A 26,129-nucleotide genomic window follows, 5' to 3' on the forward strand; every position below is an offset into this window, starting at 1 on the left:
AAACACAATTTTGCTTCTGTGGTACTCCTGCCAAAAATGTGTATCCTGGATCTAATAACGAGGAAACCCCAGACAAACCCAAATTGAGGGGCAGTGTACTAAATAGCCTGTGCTCATAAAAAAATGCCAATGTCATAAAACACAAAGAAAGACTAAGAAATTCTTCTAGATTGAAGGAGACTAAAAAGACACAACAACCAAATGGATGCGCGATCCGGGACTTCCTTTTGCTATACATTGTTAGGATAATTGTCAAAATCTGAATAGGAAACAGTCGATCAAATAAAGAGACAACCTATGGAATGGGAGAAAATATTTGCAAACCAGACATCTGATAAAGGGTTAATATCCAAAATATATAAGGTACTCAACTCAGTAGTAAGAAAACAAATAACCCTATTAAAGAATGGGCAAAGGATCTGAATAGATTATTTGTCGAAAGAAAACATACAAATGGCCAATGGGATGTGAAAAAATGCTCAGAATCACTGATCATCAGAGAACCGCAAATTAATAACCCAATGAGCTGTCACTTCACACCTGTTAGAACAGCTATTATCAAAAAGACACAATGTTGGAGATGATGTGGAGAAAAGGGAACCTTTGCACACTGTTGGTGGGAATGTAAATTAGTACAGCCATTATGGAAAACAAAAAAATTAAAAATAGAACTACCCATCATGATCCAGAAATCCTACTGGTTTATCCAAAGCAAATGAAACCAACATGCTGAAGAGAGAACCACACTCCCATGCTTATTGCAGGATGATCTGCGATAGCCAAGATACAGAATCAACCTGTGTCAATCACGGGTGAATGAATCAAGAAAATGCGGCCTGTTTACACAGTGGAATATAGTTCAGCCTTAAGAAAGAAGGAAATCCTGTCATTTGCAACAACACGGATGAACCTGAAGGACGTTAAGTGAAATAAGCCAGGCACAGAAAGACAAATACTGCATGATCTCACTTGTCTGTGGAATCTAAACAAGTTGAACACATAGAAGTAGAGAATAGAATGAGGGTTACCAGGGGCTAGAGGCATTGGGGGCATTGGGGAGCTATTTGTCAAAGGATACAAAATTTCAGTTAGATTAGAGGAATAAGTTCAAGAGATCTATTGTACAACATGGTGAGTATAGTTAATAACAATGTATTGTATTCTTGAAAATTGCTACTAAGAGAGTAGATATTAAGTGTTCTCACCGCAAACAAAAATGATATATATGTGAGGTAATCTGCATGTTAATTAGCTCAATTTAGCCATTCCATAATGTATGCATATTTCAAAACAACATGTTGTACATGATAAATACACACATTTTTATTTGCCAATTATTTATTTTAACATAACAAAATGATAATTTTATTAAGTAAACAATAAAAATACAAATTTATTAAAATTTAAAAAATTTTTAATATCTACTCACTGTTAACTTCACCAACTTTTTTGATGTGAAAATTTAATAAAATGAATGATGCGTAAATATTTATCTGTATATTACTTATTGTTCTCTATTCTCTGTATAGTATATATGTAGACATATATGTATGTACTATATATACCATAATGTGTACATAAACACATTTACTATATAAACACTATATATAAGTAGATATACATAAAGAACATATATATGCACATATATAATACTATATACTATCCAGAGAAGAGAGAATGAATGTTGTGTATATATATATATATATATATGACTTTAAATAAAAGTTTAAAATATATATATGACTTTGTATACACACACAGTCATTTTAGTGTCTGCTACATAAAACTATAGAATAATAGAGATGTACTAATTTGAAGGGGTTATATGAATCCATTCCATGATTTCAGATGGTTAGAAATCTAAATCCAGTCCATGAAGGCCGATCTATTTTCTTCTTTGCTATCTCTAGAGATGGCTACTATATATAAGTAATTTTAATAAATAATCATATAATTTCCCATAAACTAAATAAATTTAATTCTCTAACATTTGTTTCTTTTTTTCCACCTTCCTCTTTGTCTTTGTATTTCTCCAAGAGAAACTGAATCCTACGTGATCATTAAACCTGTATAGATGGACTAGTATTGAGCTTTACTATGTTTTTCTTAACATTAGTTCATGTACTAATATTGCCTCTGAAGTGCCTTCTAATGTTTAGTTAATCTGACAGTTCAGACATTCTTCCTTATAAATTACCTTTATCATTTAACACAAGTCCCTTTCCTCTTAATCAGCATTTAATACAACTGACACACAATGAAAGTTGTATTAAGTGAAAATGAAAACCATGTTGACTCCCTCCCTTTATAAAAATGAGATTCAGGTATTGCTTAAATTTTTTCTTGCTGCAATTGTAGCACCCTTTTAGAGCCTCCTCAACGAAGTGACATGATTTTAGCCCTCTATCTCAGGGGCTGGCAAACTTTGGAGTGTGGTTCAAGTATACCAGTGCCTGTTTTGTAAAGAAAGTTTTCTCATTTACGTATGGATAGTCCATGTCTGCTTTCACCCTCCAACAGCAGAGCTGAGTAATTATGACAGAGACTCTATGACCCACAAAGCTGAAAAGAGTTACTATCTGGCTTTTACAGGAAGTTTGCCGTCCTCTGCAATGGATGGACATCTAACCATTAGTTATGCTGCTATAAAAACAAGCATTCACATATAGTATTGTTAGCTGTATTGACAAATGTGTCCAATCGAAGGACAGCTTTCCATGGGCATTTGAATATTCCATATCACATCTGCTTACATTTAATAGGTTATTTCCAAGATAATTCTCTCTAGAACTGAAATCTGCCAAAATGTCCTCAAAATCAGAGTTGTAGTTTAAATGATAGTTAAAAATATGGCTTTCAGTGTCTGATAGGTCATGATTCAAAGCAAGATCTGCCACCTAATGGTTGTTAGTACCTGCCAAGTACCTAGAGAGGAATGCATAAGCTTGGGCATGGCACTTGAACTCTCTAAGCCTTTGATATGGTTTTGCTGTGTCCCCACCTAAATCTCATCTTGAATTGTAGCTCCCATAATTCCCACACATCATAGAAGGGACCTGGTAGGAGATAATTGAATCATGGGGTCGGTTTTCCCCATACTGTTCTCATGGTAGTGAATAAATCTTATGAGAGCTGATGGTTTTACAAGGGGTTTCCCCCTTCTCATGGCTCTCATTCTCTCTTGCCTGCCACCATGTAAGACGTACCTTTTGCCTTCCACCATAATCGTGAGGCCTCCCCAGACACATGGAACTATGAGTCCATTAAAACTCTTTTTCTTAATAAATTACTCAGTCTCAGGTATGTCTTTATCAGTAGCATGAAAACGGACTAATACAGCCTTATTTTATTCTCCTTATTTATAAAATGGAGGTAATAAGAGTATCCATCTTACAGGTGTAATGTGAGAATTAAATAAGAAAAAAGTGTATATAATGTATTCACGATTATAGCCAGAGCATGTGATGTATGCCCCATAACTAGTGTGTGTTTTTAAATAACCCTAGTAAATATATTAAAAATTATAATTTTAAAATCTGAATAAATTCTGAAAATGATATTACTAGATAGCTGTTGATTTCATCATTTTGATAATGACACTGGTTATGAAAGAAAGTGCTCTTATTTTTCAGAAATACACACAGAAGTGGTTAGGGGTACACATAGGAACATCATGTATGCGACATACTCTCAAAAAGGAGAGAGACGGCAGATGTCAATGTTTACATCTGGGGTTGCATGCAGGATATGCAGAAATCATTTGTATTATTCTTACAATTTATCAGTAAGTCTAAAATTATGTCAAAATAAAAAGCTAAAAGAAAAAGAAGGGATCCTTAGGTCCAAACACACAGAGAAGAACTGTTATCGATATATTCTAGCCAAACATATCCTTTTATCTTATTCTTCTAATCCTCCTAGCCAATGTACAGGGTAATGATCACATTCATCTCAAAATTCCATATAATAAATCAGTATGGCAAGGTAGGAAGATTGTAATAGTTGTGATTTAAAACATTAAATGTATTTGGGGGAAAATTGAAGTTTAGAAAATTAAACAATAAGCTCCTAGCATTAGAAGTGTTATTGCACAGGACTGTCTCTGGCAGGGGGAAAAACACACACACACACACACACACACACACACACACACACCAAGTTAAGCCAAACAGGGATACAATGAAGTCAAAAAGAAGTCTTCGCTCTTTTCTTCTCTTAAGTGATCTATCATCATATAATGAGATAATTTATCTCAAGATCAGATTTTTATTAAAAATTAAAATATATTCATTTCCACATTTCCAAAAAGCCAGAAAGACCCAGAATGCTTTGTCTAAGCATTCGTAGCTCCAGCTTAGATTTCCATTTGAAACTGCAAATCCTTTCTTAATATTCATTCATTTCACACATACACCTGAGGGTCCCCTTTGTGTTGGGCACTAGGGAGCAGAAATAAATCTGACCAGATTCCAGTTCCTCAAGGGACCCCCAATTTAACAGGGAGAGCAGATAAGTAAATGTCCACTTAGTGAGGGGATACAGTGTGATTCTCCTAGCAAACCTCTGATGCTACAGATGAGGAAACTGAGGCTCAGAGTAATTAACTTACCCAAGGGATACACTTAGGAAGTAATGAAGAAAGGATTTCAACCCAGGTCTATTCTGACCCCAAACCCTTGCCTCACTGTCTCTCAGCCTGGAACACTGCAAATAGCATATTTTAGGGTCCTATAATTGAGAGAGTACAGGATTGGGATCAGAGGACAGAGTGGTCAACTGTCCCACAGTCAAGGCAGCAGGGGTATAGGAGGTGGAGTAGGGTAGGAAGTATCAGAAAGGGCCGTCACAGATTTGGAGACATCAGCTCTGAACAAGGATACGTAGCAAAGGTTTGTGCAGTGAAGAAGAGCAGGAAGGGTCTCCCAACAGAGGAAATGGGGACAATGGCAACAGTGAAGAAGTGTGAGAACCTTGATAGATATGAATCTTTCTGAATGGCCTTCAGAAGGAGCCAACAGGAAGGATGCCTTGGCTTAGCCAATATCTGCTAGTCTCAGCCAATCACACCACAGGGATTGTGCAGGAATGTGCAGATACAGCTTCAGTTCCTCACCTGGGAGGGGGTGGAGCTGAGGTAAAGGAATCGCGATTGCCTGGGGGTTGCCACAGCCAGCCCCACAGAGGCAGCTGTACTGCAGCCTTCATTATTGGCTGTGATGCTGAGCCCCAGGCTACACTGACCCCAGCATTAGCAAGATGATGATGGATTACATAAAGCCCTTTGTGCCCCAACTGAAACCCTGGCAGCAGAAACTTGTGCAGAATTTTAACTCCAATGAAGAGTTTTATGAAAGTCCAGGAAAGCCAAACCCACAGAATCACAAAAAATTAGAAGAAAGGGATCTTAGCAAAAATCTACAATCTCCTCCTTTTGCAGAAGAGGCACTGAAGAAGCCTTGGTGGGTGGGGGAAGGCTGGACGACTTGGCCAGGGTCTCACAGTCAGTAAAGAGGTGGTGTCCTGACTTGAACCTACGGTCGGGCACGTGGCTCACACCTGTAATCCCAGCACTTTAGGAGGCAGAGGCGGGCAGATCACTTAAGCCTAGGAGGTCGAGACCAGCCTCGCCAACATGGCAAAACCCTGTCTCTACTAAAAATACAAAAATTAGCTGGGCATGGTGGCGCAGGCCTGTAATCTCAGCTACTCAGGAGGCTGAGGCAGGAAAATTGCTTGAACCCAGGAGGCAGAGGTTGCAGTGAGCCGAGATCGTACCACTGCACTCCAGCCTGGGAGACACAGCAAGACTGTCTCAAAAAAATAAAAATGAAATAAAATAAAAAGAGTTGAACCTAGGTCTCCTGACTCCAGTTCGGTGTTTCATTTCACTTGAAATGACTGCATAGGAACTTTTCCTGACTTCTCCACCTTCCCACCTTCCCCACTGCATGTTATGCTGGTATCCATAGTGCCTATGTTTAATTCCATCCCAGCTTGGACCATCCGTCTCCTCTGCTAAGCAGGACCCTTCATTGGAAGCCGAGACTGTATGTTTTGTCTGACTCCCCAGTCTGCCAGGGCTGGACATATAAAGGGCACTTAGTAAATATTTGTTCACACTAAAGGAAACTGTGACAGAGTCAGGAGATGTGGGTCTTAGTCCCAGCTACATGAACCTATAGGCCATGGGACTGTGGGCAAGTTACTCAACCCTCTCAATCTCAGCTTCCTCATCTATAAGATGATGAATATGAACATGATGCAGTAGAAAGATGATGGGATGTAGAGCCTATAAATGTCCAACTGAATGAATGACCACCTTCCTCTACCAGAAGGCCTGAGGGCAAGGGGATTCCTAACTTGTTTTGTATCCACAGCACTTGGCACTTAGTAGGCCTCGGGAAATGATTGCACTAAACTGCGTTAAGAATATCTGAGTACACCAGCAGTTGTATAACCAGGAGCAAGTACCTGTGATTCTGATCCTTTATTTCCTCATCTGTAAATCGGAGATCATGACACCTTCCCAAACTGAGTGAAAATAAAAGAGGTCATGTATATAAAAATCACTTGGTAAACTGCAAGCACAACACAGATGCCAGTCGTCATTTGGGCTGTTTAAATGGACTTCCTGATGAACAGGACCTAAGTACGTTTTCCAGAGAGGAAAATATACTTTACAGAGAGGAGCAGCATCTTGAGTTTCAGATGATATCATTTTCCCAGTTAACACATTGAACTGTTAAGCAAGGGGCACAAGAGCGGCATGATACATCCAAGCAGGAGGTGAAGTTCTATTTTTGGCAACAAAGGAAATAACACTGGAAGCAGATGGGGAAGTGAAACCATGGCTCCTACGGAGTCCCTGCCAGCCGCTTTGAATCATCTGCCTTCTTCTGACAGCTGGAGTCCCCTCACTTCTGTCTTTACTCTTTTACTAGTTATGCGCCAGAACCCAGGGCCACTGCATTGGCCTCCAGGGATGCCATGCTTCAGAAGCAGGAGACACTGCATTCTCCATGTCACTTCCCAGGCTTGCTGCAGATGTGTGAGGGCGACGTGTGTGGCTGAAGGCTGGATCACCACCAGGGAAAGGCTGGCTGGTGACCACCTGGAGCTCCCACTGGACAGCATCACTTTCGTAAGTTTCTCATCTCCTGGCCCATCCTCTTGTGAAGTGACAGGCTGGGTCCTGCAGATACTCCTGGCCTCAAAGAGGCTAACTTTTGATGACTAAACTCACAAGACATTAAAAAAAAAAAAGTAAACCACAGCATATGCATATTAATTTGCAACTCAATTTGGCAAATATACTTGAGTTCCTACTGTGTGCCAGGCACTGTGATAGGCACTGGGGAGATAATGATGAATGAAACCGATCTGGTCACAGCCCTTGTGGAACTTACAGTAGGAGGTAAAGGTAATTAAACAGGTAGTCACTAGACAGTGTAATTAGCATAAGTACCACGAAAAGAAAAACAACAAGGTGCTGTTGAGAACTTGCTCCAGACGTCGGGGGCAGAGTAGGCTTTATAGAGAAAGTTAAAGCTAAGCAGGAGTCTGAAAAACTAACAAAATTGTCAGGTGAAAAGCAGCAGCTTGGAAGTGGCAGTGGGGTGCAAAGAAAGAAGATGGGTGCTCCAGGCAGTCAGAGATAAGAGAGGTCTTGCTGCCATTAAGTATCTAATAAAAGGTTAAATATGGAAGGACCCAGGAGGAAGAGTTCAGAAATGGGGACAAGTGTAGCTGCCGAGGTTGGCAAGGGCTCTATAAGGCGTGTGCAGGAGTTTAAACTGCATCTTTTTGATAAGCCATTGGGTTATCCAAAGTCAGTCAAATCCGCACATTGTCTACAGGAAGGAAAATGATGCGAATAATAGATTTACTGGAAGGTTATTCGATAAATGTGGAATCAGGACGAAGAATATACACTTCACACTGCAAGTTTTCTTTCTGCCTTGCCTCTGACCCACTTATAATGCCACATTTTCCTGGTTCCTAAACCCAGTGGAGGACGTTGTTCTCTGGGGGTTTTTTGCAAATAATGCATTTCATTCAGCCTTGAGGAGCTGAATCAATAAACGCTAACTTGGGGTGGTAACTGGAGAGGAAAATGGAAGAATCTCATGCTTGCTGCTTCCCTCCAAGAAACTGCAAAACATTATTGAACAGGTTTTTGGCTATATTCAGTGAAAAATTCTTCTGCTGAGAAATACAAACTCTTTCACCATAATAAATACTGTTTTGATAACAAAACTGTACTTTTCTCAAATACCCAGATGGAAGACCATATGCAAAATAAACTCTAAGGAATTTTTTTATTGGCCATCTGCTAAAATTGGAAAGGCTGCATCCGCCTCGACTCTTCACAAAAATTTTCACTGAGAATCCCACTCGCTTCCGCCTGGTGCCACCTGCTGATCACATTTGAGTACCGGTTTTGCAAATGAAGAGCAGGGTAATGTGGGTCTCCCTCTTTCTTTAATGAAATAAACTGAATCCTAATTAATGTAAGAAATAACCTACAAAGTGTCAGGTTTTCAGTTGTTTTACAGAAACTCACACTTCTTCCTGTTGTTGCCAGGAATCACAAAGCAAAGCCCCCGCATGCACACACCTCTGGAGACCTCACTTCTGAGGCACTGTCAGGACATTGTTTTACCCTCAGGATTAAGTGCACTACCTCTAATAAAGCCGTGTGTTTGGCTTTCACCTGTCAAAAACGCCAATGCATTATATTCTTTATTATGTCAATTCCACTTTGAGACATCTATCCAAAGGAGATGCTGGCACGGGTGTATAAAGATACCTGTGCGAGGATATTCCCTTCAGCATCGTTTGTTGAACCAAAAAATATGACAATATCTAAATGTTCATCAACAACAGGGTGAACCTTTTTTTTTTTTTTTTTGAGACCCACATTACCCAGACTGGAGTGCAGAGGCGTGATCTTGGCTCACTGCAACCTCCGCCTTCCTGTTTCAAGCAATTCTCCTGCCTCAGCCTCCCGAGTAGCTGGGATTACAGGCACCCACCACCATGCCCAGCTAATTTTTGTATTTTTAGTAGAGAAGGGGTTTCACCATGTTGGCTAGGCTGGTCTTGAACTCCTGACCTCGTGATCTGCCTGTCTTGGCCTTCCAAAGTGCTCAGATTACAGGCGTGAGCCACCGCGCCCAGCCAACAGGGTGAGGATTGTTAAAGTCATAATGCATCTATGAAGCACTGGCATGGCAAGATGACCTACACACATTCAATGGGAGAAAATGAAGGCTAAAGAAAAGAATGGATAGTATAATCCCATGTTTTTAAAGAAAAAAAAGCCTTTTTAAAGAAAAAACAGCTTTGTGTGTTATAGCTATATTTGTTTATACACAGGAAAAGGCTGAAAGGATACACACTAAACAAAAGCAATTTCTGAAGAGTGGGGACTTTCTTCTCCTTTTTACTTTACACATGCCTATATTATTTGAATTTTTACTATCAATGCATTGTATTAAAACAAAGGAGCTACTAAAATAATAATGCCACGTTCTTTTTTTTTTTTTTTTTTTTTTTTTTTTTTTGAGACAGAGTCTTGCACTGTTGCCCAGGCTGGAGTGCAGTGGCACGATCTCCGCTCACTGCAAGCTCCACCTCCTGGGTTCATGCCATTCTCCTGCCTCAGCCTCCAGAGTAGCTGGGACTACAGGCACCCGCCACCATGCCTGGCTAATTTTTTGTACTTTTAGTAGAGACAAGGTTTCACCGTGTTAGCCAGGATGGTCTCAATCTCCTGACCTCGTGATCCGCCCGCCTCAGCCTCCCAAAGTGCTGAGATTACAGGCGTGAGCCACCGCGCCCGGCCAGTAATAATGCCACATTCTTAAAAAATCAGGTTTGCAGCTAATAAAATGTTTCATCATCACATGCGCTGAAATGTGATGCTTTGCTTCAGAAGCAGGAGACACGGCATTCCCTGCATTTCATCATCACAGACTCACTGGATGCTCACTTGCTCTACGGCTAGGATCACTTTCACATTCAAGAGATGAAGAAATGGGACTGAGTTGAGGAGAGGGAACCAAGATTCTGTAACGAACAGGTGACGGTGTCAGGCGCTCCAGCAAACGACTACTGTGGGGTTTTCAGAGTCTTATTCTGTATGTGCCAGGCCCTAAACTGGCAGTTTTTAAATTGACTCCATTAGGCCGGGCGCGGTGGCTCACGCTTGTAATCCCAGCACTTTGGGAGGCCGAGGCGGGCGGATCACGAGGTCAGGAGATCGAGACCACGGTGAAACCCCGTCTCTACTAAAAATACAAAAAATTAGCCGGGCGTGGTGGCGGGCACCTGTAGTCCCAGCTACTCGGAGAGGCTGATGCAGGAGAATGGCGTGAACCCAGGAGGCGGAGCTTGCAGTGAGCCGAGATTGCGCCACTGCACTCCAGCCTGGGTGACAGAGCGAGACTCTGTCTCAAAAAAGAAAAAAAAAAAAAAAAAGATTAACTGGACTAAACACACAAATCAAAAGGCGGAGACTGTCAAACTGAATAAAAGACCACACCCAATTTCATGCTGTCAACAAGAAGCACTCTTTAAAAATGCAGATAGGTTAAAAGTAAAATAATGGTAAAAAGATACACCATGCAAATACTAAGCCAAAGAAAACTGGAGGTGCTAAATTAATATCAGACAAAATAGACTTCAGGACAAGTTACTGATAAAGGAGTCAAATCATCAAGCTAATAACGGAGCTTCAAAATTCATGAAGAAAACACTGATAGAACTAAAAGGAGAAGCAGACAGTCCAAAATTAAAGCTGGAAATTTCAACACTAACTAAGTAACTGATAGAACAAGTAAGTAGTAAAGCAGTAAAAAAGATGTGAATACCACCAATAGCAACTTGGCCTAATTGACACTTATAAGATGCTACATCAACAACTCCAGAATACTTATTATTTCCAAGTGCCATGAAACACTCATCAAGATGGACAATATGTAAGCCATTAGAAAACTCTCAATAAATTTAAAGAGACTGAGATAATACAGAATATACTCTCTGATGTCAACAAAATTAAATTAGAAATCAATACAAAAAATACTTGGAAAGTCCCCAGATGACTTAAAAAGTAAACAACACATTTCTACATAACCCATGGGCAGAGGAGAAATCCCAAGGAAAATTAGAGAACATTTTCAACTGAATTATAATGAAAATGTAATATACAAAAATTCCTGAGATGTATTCATAGCAGTGACTAGAAGGAAATTTGCTTTAAGATTTAAAAATCAGTGATCTTAGTTTTGTAGCATGGCACATTACTCATGTTTGTGGTGTTGCAGGTGTCAACAAACCTACTGCACTGCCAGTTGTATAAAAGTGCAGTATGATACTATTATGCACTGTACATACTTGATAATAAACTACTACGTTACTAGCTCCTGTATTTACTATAGTATACTTTTTATTGTTATTTTAGAGTGTACTCCTTCTACTTCTAAAAAAAAAAAAGTTGACTGTAGGATAGCCTCAGGCAGGTTCTTCAGGAGGTATTCCAGAAGAAATCACTGTTATCGTAGGAGACGACAGCCCTATGCATGTTACTGCCCCTTGAAGACCTTCCAGTGGGATAAAATGTGGAGGTGGAAGACAGTGATATTGATGATCCTGACCCCATGTAGGCCTAGGCGAACGTATGTGTTTGTGTCTTGGTTTTTTAACAAAAAATGTTGAAAGTAAAAATAATTTTAACATTTAAATATAGAAAAAGGCTCAGGGAATAAGAATATAAGGAAATTTTTTTTGTATAGCTGTACAGCGTGTGTTTTAAGCTAAGTGTTATTACAAAAGAGTCTAAAAGGCTTTTAAAAAATAAAAAGTTTAGAAAGTAAAAAGTTACAGTAAGCTAAGGCTAATTTCCTCTCAAAGAAAATTTTTAAAAAATAGATTTTGTGTAGCCTAAGTGTAGAGTGTTTCTGAAGTCTGCAGTAGCATAATGTCCTCGGCCTTCACATTCCCTTACCATTCACTCTCAGACTCACCCAGAGCAACTTCTAATCCTGCAAGCTCCATTCATGGGAAGTGTCCTACATAGGTGTACCATTTTTCATCTTTTATACAGTATTTTCCCCTTTCTATGTTTAGATACAAAAGAAGACTTACCAATATTAAGTCCAGTACCATGCTATACAGGTTTGTATCCTAGGAGCAATAGGCTATACCGTATAGCCTGGATGTGTAGAAGCCTATACCGTCTAGGTTTGTGTAAGCGCACTCTATGGTGTTGGCACAATGATGAAATCACCCAATGACACTTTTCTCAGAATGTGTGCCCGTCAAGTGACTCATGACTGTAGTTGGATGCAGAGCTGTAAAGATGGGAAGGAAAAGTATTCCACATAGCAACAACAGCATGAGCAGAGCCACAGAAGAGAGACATTCGGGGGGCGGGGGGGGGGGTAATTATGAGGAACAGCTGAGAGTTATCTTTTAAAATTAATTTTATTGAAGCATAGTTTGCATACAATTAAATGCACCCATTTTAAGTTAATAGTTCAATGAATTTTCAGCAATGTATATAAACCCATGTGACCACCATCTCAGAGAAAACTTCCTTTAAAAATTATCACTTCAAGCTGTTTTTCTGTTTAGTAAATGATAATTTTATTACAAGTTTCATAATTCAATATTAAAACCAAAACAATACAGAGGCAATAAAATAGACTATAGAAAGCATATGCCTTGGAAATAGCTGTAGGTTTTAAACCCTACTTCTCAAGCAAGTTGCTAAATTTTTCAAAGCCTCAGTTTCCTCATCCATAAAATGGGGATAATAAAAAAAACCAGCCCCACAAGATTGCTGTGAAGATTAAAAGAAATAATGTGGGCTGGGCATGGTGGCTCATGCCTATAATCCCAGCACTTTGGGAGGCTGAGGCGGGCGGATCGCTTGAGGTCAGGAGTTCGAGACCAGCCTGGCCAACATGGTGAAACACCATCTCTACTAAAAATACAAAAAAAAAAAAAAAAAAGCCGTTGTGGTGGCACCCGCCTGTAGTCCCAGCTACTCATAAGGCTGAGGCAGGAGAATGGCTTGAACCCAGGAGGCAGAGGCTGCAGTAAGCCAAGATCGCACCACTGCACTCTGGCCTAGGCAACAGAGCAACACTCTGTCTCAAAAACACAAAAATAAAAATAAAAATAAATAAAATATGTTAAACTTCTAGCACAAAGCCTGGAACATAGCAGGACCAGTAAATGGTGTTAGCCTTATCACAATTAGACAGGCATTGGTTGTATAGTTACCCCAGAGTTATGGGACAGACTGTGAAACTTGTACACAAAGGCTTTGAAAGGATCCTAAATGAAACTGTTAAAAGGCTAACAAAAATGGCAATTCTGAGTTCCACTTCCCTACTGGTTCCACTTCACAATCAGTGGTGAGGGCTCCAGTATATCACATGCTCAAATCTAGTGCTTCGAGATGGAATGGGTCACTTGACAATTGATTCTGGAACAAGTTTAAAGCAAAACACTTAAAAGGTTCCCCATGAGTTTGTCAGACCTGCTCCCTGGCCTTTAAACAGAGCCTGACCTCCCACATCTCAGGCCACAGGAAGCCAGGGAGGCCACGGCTCTAGGATTCCCCCAGTGGCCCCATTCTACTTGGGGGCCCAACCACCTGCTCTGGCTCCAGCTCCCTGGCTCCCCAGCATCCTGACCCCATGATCCAGCTCTGATATCCGCCTTAGGGCTGTCTTCTTGTGTCAAGACCCGTTTCTTCAAGTTTACCTACCTGTCACCCTACTCGTTCAACTCTGCAAGCTGTTTCGATAGCTGCCAACACCTACTGTGTACTGTTAAGACGCTCCCTTAGTCTCAGCTTCCTGGGACCCCCTGCCCCAGCTCCCAGCACACAGGACCCAGGACACAGTTGCAACCATAATATAATTCAGGGGTCATGGGGACGGAGTGCCATCTACCTGAGCAACAAAGAGCTGGAACTCGTCAGGCAGAATCCATGAGCGAGGGTAGAAGTTGTACTCCTCAGGAAAGAGATTCTGCATGGTTCTCACTGCTCTGCTCAGAGTAATTTTACGCACCACCTCCGTCATGCCTGGGGAGAAGAGACGCTGTGAGGTTTTAACAACAGTGGGCTACTAGCTATAAAACAGCCATTATTTGGGACTTTTAAAACCATCCACCCGACATATTCTCTTTTTCAGGCAGGATTTTTAAAAAAAGGTCTGAGTTGTTCCCCACAGCGGTGACTCGTGGTTTGGAAAGAACTACTGAGTTAATGAAAAACTTGAGCTAACGGACGGGTGTTCTTTTCTCTTTGTAAAAATGAAGCATCGGTTTGAAGGAATGAGTTTTCACCTAGTTTATTCTTTGTCATCCCCTTAGGTAATGAATAGGGAAGCATTTATATCTTGCACTTAAAACTTAATACCTTCTTTAATTTGGGGCCACCTTACATGCTTCTGGGATTCCTTCCATCTTGTACCCTAGAGAATATTATCTAGTGGACTCTGGTTACATTACAAGAGGCTTAATTAAGTTTCTTTCTTTTACTGTTTCATGAGTATTAAAGGCATGGAATAGGAAAATACACATCTTTCAGCATAATATCTGTCTCCTTGAATGAAGGACAGGAAATAAAAAGAATACCGTAATTTATACTTCAAGGGAAAAAATGCAATCTGTAGGAGTTCCTCAGTTACAAAGACTGACACTGACATTGATCCTATCTCATTAATTTGCCCAGAGGGAATTGAAATGTCTCCACTGTTATAAAACATTAAAAGAATGGTGGGGGCGTGAACCTGGGAGGCGGAGCTTGCAGTGAGCCAAGATTGATCGAGCCACTGCACTCCAGTCTGGGCGACAGAGCAGGACTCTGTCTCAAAAAAAAAAAAAAAAAAAAGAATGATGGATTTTTTTTTCTTGTAACATCATTAGTAACTCTGACAAGAGAAGAAACCCAGTAGTATACATTGTAGCAAATTTTAAGCAAATAGGTAAAAATTATTACCAATTTTAGCATGTTTATTTCTTTTTTTTTTTTTTGAAACACAGTCTTGCTTTAATGCCCAGGCTGGAGTGCAGTGGCATGATTTCAGCTCATTGCAAGCTCCACCTCCCAGGCTTAAGGGATCCTCCCACCTCAGCCTCTCGAGTAGCTGGGACTACAGGTGTGTGCCACCATGCCTGGCTAATTTTTGTATTGTTTTTGTTTTTGTAGAGACAGGGTCTCACTATTGCCCAGGCTAGTCTTGAACCTCTAGGCTCAAACCATCCACCCGCCTTGGCCTCCCAAAGCCCTGGAATTACAGGCATAAGCCACCACACCTGGCATCATCCTTATTTCTTTTGCTTTTTCTTTTTAGGCAGAGTTTCGCTCTTGTTGCCTAGGCTGGAGTGCAATGGAGCGATTTCGGCTCACTGCAACCTCTGCCTCCTGGGTTCAAGCAATTATCCTGTCTCAGCCTCTTGAGCAGCTGGGATTACAGGTGCACGCCACCATGCCCAGCAAATTTTTGTATTTTTAGTAGAGAAGGGGTTTCACCATGTTGGCCAGGCTGGTTTCGAACTCCTGACCTCAGGTGATCCACTCGCCTCAGCCTCCCAAAGTGCTGGGATTACAGCCGTGGCCACCACACCCGGCTATCATGCTTGTTTCTTAAGACAAATATCATTGCCAAAAATGGTGGCTAAAAATGGCCTTTACCCTGAAAGAGACCAAACAGTTCCATTATTGATACTAGAAATGTGCTAAGCAAAGCTATTTTTAATAGAAAATACAAAGTTCCATGTCAGCTTGGCATGCCCAAATTATCACACATTCCAAATGGGCAGTCAGAATGAATGAGTTTCCTCTAAATTCCCACGTTCGGAAAAAAAACGGTAAACATCTGGGAAGGAAAGTTTTAAGAACCAACTTCTTGCTTCCGTCAGCATATTAAAAAGTGCAATAAATCTAAAGATCCCATCTTCAAGATGTCAGTGCCCAGGTCTTCGTTGTTGTTTAGAAGGATGTAGGGAAGGATTAAGTAAGAAATAAAGGAGCTTAAAAAGCACTAATAAACTGTGCTCTAACAGGGACTGTTCAACAGTCAAGAAAACTCACTGAGGACACTGTTCTGAGCTTCCCAAGAAGGGAGTCTGGAAAATCACAGCTATTTCCTTTAATTCTCCCGCAAAATTAGAATTGTTGCATTATAAACACTAGAGCTGACACAAAGTAAACAAAGCAAAACTTCAACTTTTTTGGAATCCTTTCGCTCGAGGTTTACTAACATTTTAGTTACCGTATTGAACTGAAAGCCTTCATAACTAACTGTAATACAGCACTTTACTCCACGTAGAGGATGCCTCCTGACCACATAGTATTGTGGTATTTTCTGCACTTTAAAGTCGTTGTGCCAGGGGAATGTTCTCTTTCCGAAATCCCTCAGCAGGTCAGAAGGGCTCATACAACCCAGAGAGCTGTGAGTACATGAGGGCAGTCTGGGTGCTCCATGTGAAAAATCTATGTCCAGCAAATTCAGTCAATATTCATTTAACATCGGCAATGGCTCCTTCTGTAATGTGGATCATCAGGCCCCACACCAGCTAATAGGTGTTTCCAAGTTTACCTTCATGTCTCCAGGCAGTTTTCTACTGTAAACGGCCAACTTAAGAAGCACCCCTGGAAGCCAGGCACTTCCTGCCTGCAGGCCGGAGGCAGCTCACTCCAAACCTGCCTGAATGCCTGTCTCCAGGAGGGACGGGTGTAGACTTCTCTCAATCCACTTAGCACCAAACCTTTGCTCCTCCATATCTAAGCTGTGCTCCTATCCAGTGCCACCAGGAAAAGAGTTTCTGGCCCCTCACTAGAACCCACATGGAAGCTGCTGGCCTCTCCACCTCTGGAGGTGGCTCAGAGACAGATGTGGGAGTAATATCTTCTCCATTATGACCCTGACAAGCGTAGCAGCGTTTCTAGCTGATCCAGGGCACGCGTTCCCAGAGTCAATCTGTGAGAAGGGAGGTCACGGCCAGCTCTGCTGACTTCAGGCCCTACTGGCTCCAGGACCTGTCCCCTTTCCCTAAGCAGCTGCAGCACCTGACCCCTCGTCACCTCTGTCCCCACCCTGGGCTCTAGGACCAATTCTGATCTGAGATAGAAGCTCTAGGTCTAACCCCCAGCTCCCTTCTGCTAAAAGTCTGACCTAGACTTTGTATTCCAATCAGATAAGAAGGATTTTACCCATTTTTCCGGTGTTCTATTGCTTGTATCCAAATGTTGGTGACCTTATCTTTTGCTCCTGGAGCCTGAGGGGCTGCCTTAGCAATGCAGAGCTGAGGCCTTTTGTTTGTTCTCCCCAATGCCCCTCCTCTCTCCAACCTCTCCTCTGTTCCCCTCAAGCCCACCCTGCAAGGGCTGGAATCCTCCTGTCTGTGACTTTAGCCCAGTGTCTGCAGTCCTGCTACCTAACAGCTCCTTTTGAGGTTGACTGCCCATCTAGGTTTCTCAATAAGCTCTACCCCTAGACGTCCCTGTGAGGGCAGTTCCCTATCAATTGGGAAAACCTCCTAATTCAGGTGGGAGTTTTTGACACCAAGGGTTTACCTCCTGCCCCTCCCTCTGAGGCCTGGGTGTTTCTGTCTACTACGCTGGAGTCTCAAGGCCTGGTGGGTCTCATCCCATTCAAGTTAACCGACAGCATAACAGTTCAATCTCAGGTTTGTCCATGCAGCCCTACTTAACCCAGTTAATGTAAAACAAAACAAACTAAAACTGAGCTACACTTGGAGCACTATTCAATCAAAATATTATTTATAACAATAATTCTTGGCAAAAACACATTAGAACCACCAAACAACAAATAAATACTTTCAGATCCATCCTGTTCTCTCTATTCTAATTGCCACTAATTCATTCATCTCTTGGGTGGATGCTGCAGCAGACTCTTAGCTACATCTCTGTTTCTTCTCTGAGCCATCTCACCCATTTCTAATATGTCCCTCTGGCTGATCTTGCTAACATGCAAGCTGACCCGTGTCACTGTCTGGCTTAAAAATTCCTCAGTGGCTCCCCATGACCTTCAGGCTCTAACAATGCTGTAGTTGGGTTCCTGCTCATCACCCCTCCCTTGCCCCGCTCACCTGACGCCCTCTAACCATGGTGGGCCACTTGCCCTTTGCTCAATTGAGCAATAGGCTCAAGGCATTCTGTCTTTGCACCAGCTCTGCTCCCTTGTTTGGCATGGGGATCAGGCCCACCCATCCTGGAGGTTCAGTTTCCATGCCAGTCCTGTTCTCCAGGATCTCTCACACTGCTGCTCCCTGGGCAAATCTGGGTTAGGTTGCCTGCCCTTGCTCCGGACCCCCACAGCATTCCAGCTTCCTCCAGCATAAGCCCTACGCTGTATTTTTCTTCTCTCTTTACATGCCTTTCTCTGTGTCTTTATAGCCTCAGAGCCCAGACCAATGCTTGACAGATAGCTGTCCCCACAGGGTCCTCACTGAAGCTCCCTCCCTCTCTAGCAGAAAGCCCCCTCCTCAGGTGCGCTCTCAGGTACCACCTGCCATGTGATGCCATACATCTCAGACCCTGAAACTCAGAAAAAGACCTGCTCAGAAGCTGAGAATGGACAGTTTTGGACTTTCTTAAAGCTAAATCTGATATGTCTAATCTGACATGTCTGATTTAGATACGTCTAAAGAAAGTAGACATATCTAGTATCTACTTCCTTTAGACGTATCTAAATCAGATTATTTTCATAGAAAGTCTTAATTCATCAGCCAAAATATAATAATGTAATTTGAACCATGAAATTACCCATAGAAAAGTGACTAAAATCTAATGTGCTGACACAAACAAAATTAATCACTTCCATCTGTATATACCCGTTCTCAGTTGACCCAGCACATAAAGCGTTTATACTTGCCTGGGATATCCACTAGAACTTACCCTAAGTAATATACAATGTATAGAAAGTGCATTTTAGAATAACAGGATATATGAGAGACAGAAGATAAGCTTGGACACAAACTGGTATCAGAGGACAGTCTATTCTGGAATCACCCCTCTGCTGAGGATTACTACCTTTCACAGGGCAGAGCGTGTGGCAGCACTGTTCTCTGCCTAGAGGTTCAAGAGCCTGCTTTGTCATTAGAACTAATTAATTTCTGTTAGTAATGTGGAAAAGTCTATGTACCAATCGCTGGCATGTGGAATATGGGATGAGGCAAACTTGCTTCTTTGGAATGAATATCATTCTGTCACCTTTAATGAAACTAATCCTTTGTGGGCACTTCATTCTATATTTCTAATTTGTATTCCAAATGTAGATCTATAGCTATTTCTTTCCTACTCTGAGCCACTAGATGAGGCATGAGCAAATGGGGAAAATGTAAATGAAGCCTCATTTGATGATTCATGTCTTAGGAACTCTGTCCTCATTCAAAGCATTTTCTCTTCCAAACTGTATTCTCCCAATATCCTAATAAGTCCTTTAAGTGGCATCACAAAGCATCATTTTCTGAGCAGCAAGACACAAAAAATAATAGCTATCCCATTAAACTGTTGGGCAAGAACGCTGGCTGCAAGAATCATTCTTGTTCTGTAACAAAACCCTTTCTCCTTCTCTAAGGATAAATTTGACCTTGGGTTAACTTTCTATCTCTGTTCCCCTAGAAAACAACGAAGGCAGAATGTTAGCTGAATTACTAGGCAACAAAGCATATGGTTAAAATGATCCCTGATTTGGTAAATTGCATACATATCTAGTAGAAAGTTATAGCTCTAGGCTTTTCTGAGTGCGATGATTCTTGTAACTTAATATGACCCTTGCTGGGACCTTAGAAGCCATACTATAGAGCAGTTCTAAGAGATAACGGGCTCCTGTGGGGCATCTGAGCCAAGAAAGACTCATATCCACCAGTGTGGATCTTGTCCTTTTGCACCTGAGCTTTCACTTGAGGAGCCAGAGACTAGTCCCTGCAACTCTTACAAATACTTCACTGAAGAGAAATGCTTGACACTGACTGTCCAGCAAGCTGTTTCCTGCCCTGTATCCTTCTAAGTGAATCTGAGCCAAGTGTGGCCTATGGTAGTGAACTTGTAAGACTGCATGCTTAGGTGAAAACCCCTAGTGGATGTGGCATAACTACCACCCACTGTATAACGTATGGCTATTGTGTTTTCTGCAATGCGTTGTCTTAAAGACATGGGATAGAATGTCAAGGAAAGAGTAAACTGATTCTCCCTTTAAAATAGGTAAAATTGATAAAATACTAAGAGAAAACACCCTATATTTAGGCAACTACACTAGGACTGCAACCATGCAAAAAGGATGAGTAAACTTGCTTAAGGTTTGGGAGGAAATATAGAAATATTCACATTGCTGTTTTGTTAAATGAGACATGGGATTCAGGGTGACGTTCTTTTTAGAAATTATTTATTATGGCATTATAATATGGTCTGTGTAATATATTAATATTTTAAAAAATAAGTGGAAAGCCCTTTGACTGCATCATACCCAGCTTAATCCAGTGCTCCTTCTCCCTATGCTGTCCTACCATCTTAAATATCCTCTTCATTCAGCCATCAAAAATAATGAAGAGACCTGGTACAGTGGCTCATGCTTGTAATCCCAGCACTTTGGGAGGCTGAGGCAGGTGGGTCACTTGAGGTCAGGAGTTCGAGACCAGCCTGGCCAGCGTGACATGGCAAAACTCTGTCTCTACTAAAAATACAAAATTAGTTGGGTATGGTGGTGCAGGCCTGTAATCCCAGCTACTTAGGAGGCTGAGGCAGGAGAATTGCTTGGGAGGCAGAGGTTGCAGTGAGCCAAGATCGTGCTGCTGCTCTCCAGTCTGGTGACCAAGCGAGACTCCGTCTCAAAAAAGTGGTAGAGATTAAAATGCAAAACAAAAAAGTTGTATTGGGAGGTTGGTAGTGGAGTGAGGGGGATATCTTAGTACTGGCTATGATGCTTTTCTAGCACTAAGATTTCTCCTTGTAGGATAAGTCTTGCTGAGATAATGTCATTAGGTAAAAGGCAGAGGCTGTCTGCAGCCTGTAGTACTTAATATGGAGATCGGTATATTTGGTTTTAAAAATGGTACCTCCAAATATAATACTTAAAGAAAAGGGAAGCTGATACCCCATTTCTATGACATACGCCTAGAATTTTGGTACTTTTGTTTCCCGCAAAAGTGAAATGCTCTATTTTTTTTTTCATTTTCAGAATATGTTCCTCTCATTAGAACGCCATATTATATGTATAACTCAAAAAGCGGAAACCATGTTCTTCCACCACTGGAATTAGACCAAGAAAGCCTGCCTTTGAACCTTTAAAAGCCTGTCTCCAATCCTTAAACCCTTAATGGCTAGTGAACACAGCAATTCCCAATTAAGAGTCCTCAAGTTTGATCTCAAAAATAACTGTCATGTTTTAGTAGAAGAGTGTACCGGAGACTTGGCCCTAGAAACATTTTTAAATGTCAACAATAACAGCAGATACCTGGAAACTTGTTCACTTGACCGGAGAATATGTCATTGTCGTGAAATGAAACTCCGTGCCAGTAGATGTCACAAGGCAAGCGCCGGCCAAAAGGGAACTAGAAGAGAAAACATGTGACTCACGATAAGAATAAGAAGAGCAGCAGCCACACTGAGTATCCGTTATGTACAAATTCCGGGCACCCTGGTGTACTTACCGTGGTTTAATCCTTACAATACTCATATGAGGTAAGTAATATTCCTTCCCATTTTACAGATGAGGAAACAGATTCAGACAGGTTTAATAACTTGTTCCAAGTGGCAGAGCTCTGATTACATGTGGCAGATACTACACTCTTGGCTTTGCTGGCACCATTTCACTTTAATCCTTATAACTACCCTATAAAGGATTACTCTCATTTTGCTGATTCAAAACTTGGGGCTGACAGAGGTAATTTAACATGCCCAAGGGTCACACAGAGCTAGTAAGGGGAGGAACCAGGATTTGAGTCCAGGTCTATCCAAATTCCAAGCCCATACGTCCCTTCCTCTGAAAATTACAACCCTCAACTGAGCCCAAAAGAATAAGCTTTCTGAGTCCCTCTTCCCCTATCTCTCTCTCTCTCTCTCTCACACACACACACACACACACACACACACACACACACACACACACACACACGCTCCATGAGGGTAAGATGAATCCCCGTGCCTAAAACAATTCCCGAAACTCGTAAAGACTTCCTGAATTAATAATTGAACAAATCAGGAGTGGTCATCTGACACAAGATGAGATAACCAGATTCTCTCTTCCAGGAATCTGGAAATCAGAGATGCCAGGCAGCCTCTGCTGGCCCTTGAACCGGCAGGGATAAAAAGCCAGGGCAGGGCAGCTGTGCTTGGCTATGTGCACAGGAGCAGAGACAGCCAGTCTGCTGAGAGACAAGAAAGGAGCAGGTGTGGGAGGGAAGGCAGAGATGAGACCACATAGCCCTAGAAACTCAGACTGAGTGGCCTCAGACCTGCATGAGCCTGTAAGATAGCCTTGTATCCTGAGAATACCTTTTTGGTCTTCTAAAATCCTGTTTGGCACAAGCTATAGAGTTTCAATTATTTGCAGCCAGAAAATTTCTCACTGAGACAAAAGGGCCTGTTCTTTCCACTACATCCTGCTGATTCTCAAAGTTATCAACAAGCTCTGCATTTAATGAACATATTTTTTAAATCTGTAACTCAGATGACCTTGTTAAAGGAGAAAGGGAGGCCATGTTAGTTCATATTCAGAATTTGCTTGTTAAAAGTGCACACGAATAGATATGCCAACACATTAAATAAAAATCTTTTGATTTTCCCATTCTAGGACTATAGGTAATCATCATTTTTATCTACTTCAAGTTGAGGGGCCAAGGTCCAATGGAAGAACATAGCCTTACTCATGAAATGGTGGTGACTCAATGCTTTCCATCCATCCCACATTAAAATGAAGCCAGCCTCAAGTCATTTAAACCAGTCACATTATTTCAAAGCTGTGCACAGTGAGGCATATGTTGTACACTCTACTCACATTAACAACTCCCATCTATAATTTATAGCATTTTGCTCATTTTCTTTTTATGCAATGGGCTGTAAGTTATTAATTCAGTACTCATAAATACAATGAGATACAACATATGTTATTTTCTTCTAGCTGTTAAGTGCTAATACAGAGAAGGAGAAAATAACCAGAATTAAGCAGGCTATCCAAGCAAAGGGTAAAGTGGCTTTGCTTTGTTGCCCACAATGAGGAACAAACACCTTGTCAGTGGGCAACCCAGTGATGCTTATCTCCTTTTTCATCACTCTTCAATGCTTACCACCCTCATAAATACCAAATTGCCCCTCCTTTTAGAGACACCTTTAGCTCATTCAGTTTTGAGAAACTACCATTTTTAAAAACGTGTCCGTTCACTTGGTAATTATTATATGCCAGACTAGGTGCTAGGAATACGGGGGATATAATTTTAAGTCCCAGGATTTCATAATCCTACCCCTTTTTAAGCTCCTTTAAAAACTGTCCGCTTACACAGCTAACATCATACTCAATGGTAAAATACTAAAAGCTTTAAAGCTTTTCCTCCATAATCAGGAATAAGACAAAGATGCCCACTTTTATTTAACATCAACATAGTATTATAAATTCTACCCAGAATAGGCAAGAGAAAGAAATAAAAGGTGTCCACATTGGAAAACAAGAAGCAAAATTATGTTTGTTGATGACATGATCCCATATGTAGAAAACTCTAATGATTCCACAGAAAAATATTAAAAGTAATAAACAAATTCAGCAAAGTTGCAGGATACAAAATCAACACATAAAAATCAACTGTGTTTTCATACATGATAATGAACAATCCAAAAAGGACTTTTTTTAAGAATTCCATTTACAATAGCATCAAAAAGAATAAAATACTTAGGAATTAACCAAAAAGGTGAAAGACTTGTACACTGAAAACTATAAAATATTTGTAAAAGATATTAATACAAATAAACAGAAAGATATCCTATGCTCATAGACCGGGAGAGTTAATATTGTTAAAATGTCAATACTACCCAAAATGGCCTACAGATGCAATGCAGTCTCTATCAAAATCCCAATAACTTTTTTTCAAAATAAAAAAATCCATCCTAAAATCCATATGGAATTACAAGGGACCCCAAATAGCCAAAACAATCTTGAAGAAAAAAAAAAACCAAGTGGAGTTCTCACACTTCCTTTTTTTTTTTTTTTTTTTGAAACAGAGTCTTCTTCCGTCACCCAGGCTGGAGTACAGTGGCGCAATCTCAGCTCACAGCAACCACTGCCAACCAGATCAAGTGATTCTTCCTCTTCCGCCTCAGCCCCCCAAGTGGCTTGGATTACAGGCACCTGCCAGCACACCCAGCTAATTTTTGTATTTTTAGTAGAGGCTGGGTTTCACCATGCTGGCCAGGCTAGTCTCGAACTCAGGTCATTCACCTGCCTCGGCTTCCCCAAGTGCTGGGATTAAAGGTGTGAGTCACTGCGCCCAGCCTGGAGGTCTCACATTTCCTGATGCAAAAACAAAGCTACGGTAATCAAATAGTGTATACAATAACAATGAGATACCACCAGACACCTATTAGAATGGCCAAAGTCCAAAACACTGACACACCAAATGCTGGCAAGGACGTCGAGCAACAGGAACCCTCATTCCTTTCTGGTGGAACTGCAAAATGGTACAGCCACTTTAGAAGGCAGTTTGGCAGTTTCTTACAAAACTAAACATACTCTTATTATATAATCCAGCAATTAGTTCTCCTTGGTATTTACCCAAATGGGTTGAAAAACTTATATCCACACAAAAATCTGCACATGAATGTTTATAGCGGCTGTATTCATAACTGCCAAAACTTGGAAGCAGCTGAGATGTCCTTCAGTAGGTGAGTCCTTCCATAGGTGAGTAGATAAACTATAGTATATCCAAACGATGAAATATTATTCAGTGCTAAAAAAAAATGAGCTGCCAAGCCACAAAAGACATGGAAGAATCTTAAATGCATATTACTAAATGGAATAAGTCAATCTGAAAAAGCTACATGCTGTATGATTCCAACTAAATTACATTCCAGAAAAGGCAAAACTACAGAGACAGTAAAAAGATCAGTATTTGCCAGGGGCCAGAGGGGAGGAAGAGATGAATAGGTGAAGTACAGAGGATTTTAGAGCAGTGAAAATACTCTGTATGATACTATAATGGTAGATACAAGTCATTATACATTTTTCAAAACCCATAGAATAGCACCAAGAGTGAACAGTAATGTAAACTATGGACTTTGGGTGATGATGACATGTCAATGTAGTTTCATCAGTTGTAAAAAATACACCACTCTGATTCAGGATTTTGATGGTGGGGGAGGCTATCAATGCAGGTGGGGGAAAATCTCTGTACCGTATGCTCAGTTTTGCTGTGAACCAAAAATGCTTTAAAAATGAAAATAAAAACAAATGAAAAAAATCAGTGTGGTACTGGCATAAAGACAGATATAGAGGCCAGTGGGATAGGATAGCTCAGAAATAAAGCCTCTCGGGTGTGATCAAATGATTCTCAACAAGGAGGACAAGACTATTCAATAGGGGAAGGGCAGTCTTTTCAACAAGTGGTGCTGGGAAAACTGAATATCCACGTGCAAAAAGAATGAAGTTGGACCTTTACCTTATACCATATACAAAAATTAACCCAAAATAGATCAAAGGCCTAATCATATGAGCCAAAACTATTAAATCCCCTAGAAGAAAATATATGAGAAAAGCTTCATAACACTAGAAATATAGAAAATATAGGAGAAAAGCTTCCTAACACTAGAAATATAGCAAATACAGGAGAAAAGCTTCATTAACACTAGAAATATAGAAAATATAGGAGAAAAGCTTCATAACACTAGAAATATAGAAGATATAGGAGAAAAGCTTCATAACACTGAATTTGGCAATGATTTCTTGGATATGACAACGTAAGCACAGCCAACAAAAAACAAAATAGGTAAATCAAAGATAAAAATTAAAAACTTTTTTCCATCAAAAGACACTATGAACAGAGTGAAAAGGTAACCCATAGAATGGCAGAAAATATGTGAAAATCATATATTTGATAAT

The 26,129-nt window shown here is 40.8% G+C and overlaps 1 protein-coding gene across 7 annotated transcripts in view; it reads right to left on the minus strand.

Annotated features, from left to right (window-relative positions):
- The window catches only part of TTLL11 (tubulin tyrosine ligase like 11), a 272,492-nt gene that overhangs the window by 190,157 nt on the left and 56,206 nt on the right, over nt 1–26,129 (minus strand). For 4 of the 7 annotated variants that reach the window (XM_058446115.1, XM_032165041.2, XM_058446114.1 and 1 more), the window contains exons 2-3: nt 21,501–21,597; nt 13,968–14,101 (exon numbers count right to left, since the gene is read on the minus strand). The exons of 1 other annotated variant lie outside the window; for it this stretch is intronic. In XM_058446115.1, the coding sequence (XP_058302098.1) occupies nt 13,968–14,101; nt 21,501–21,597 (231 nt within the window). The remainder of the gene's footprint in view (nt 1–13,967; nt 14,102–21,500; nt 21,598–26,129) is intronic. 2 more of the 7 variants (XM_058446119.1, XM_058446117.1) reach the window with 1 other exon arrangement.

Source organism: Hylobates moloch, unplaced genomic scaffold (assembly GCF_009828535.3).
Source record: "Hylobates moloch isolate HMO894 unplaced genomic scaffold, HMol_V3 SCAFFOLD_10, whole genome shotgun sequence".
Lineage (NCBI taxonomy): Eukaryota > Metazoa > Chordata > Mammalia > Primates > Hylobatidae > Hylobates > Hylobates moloch.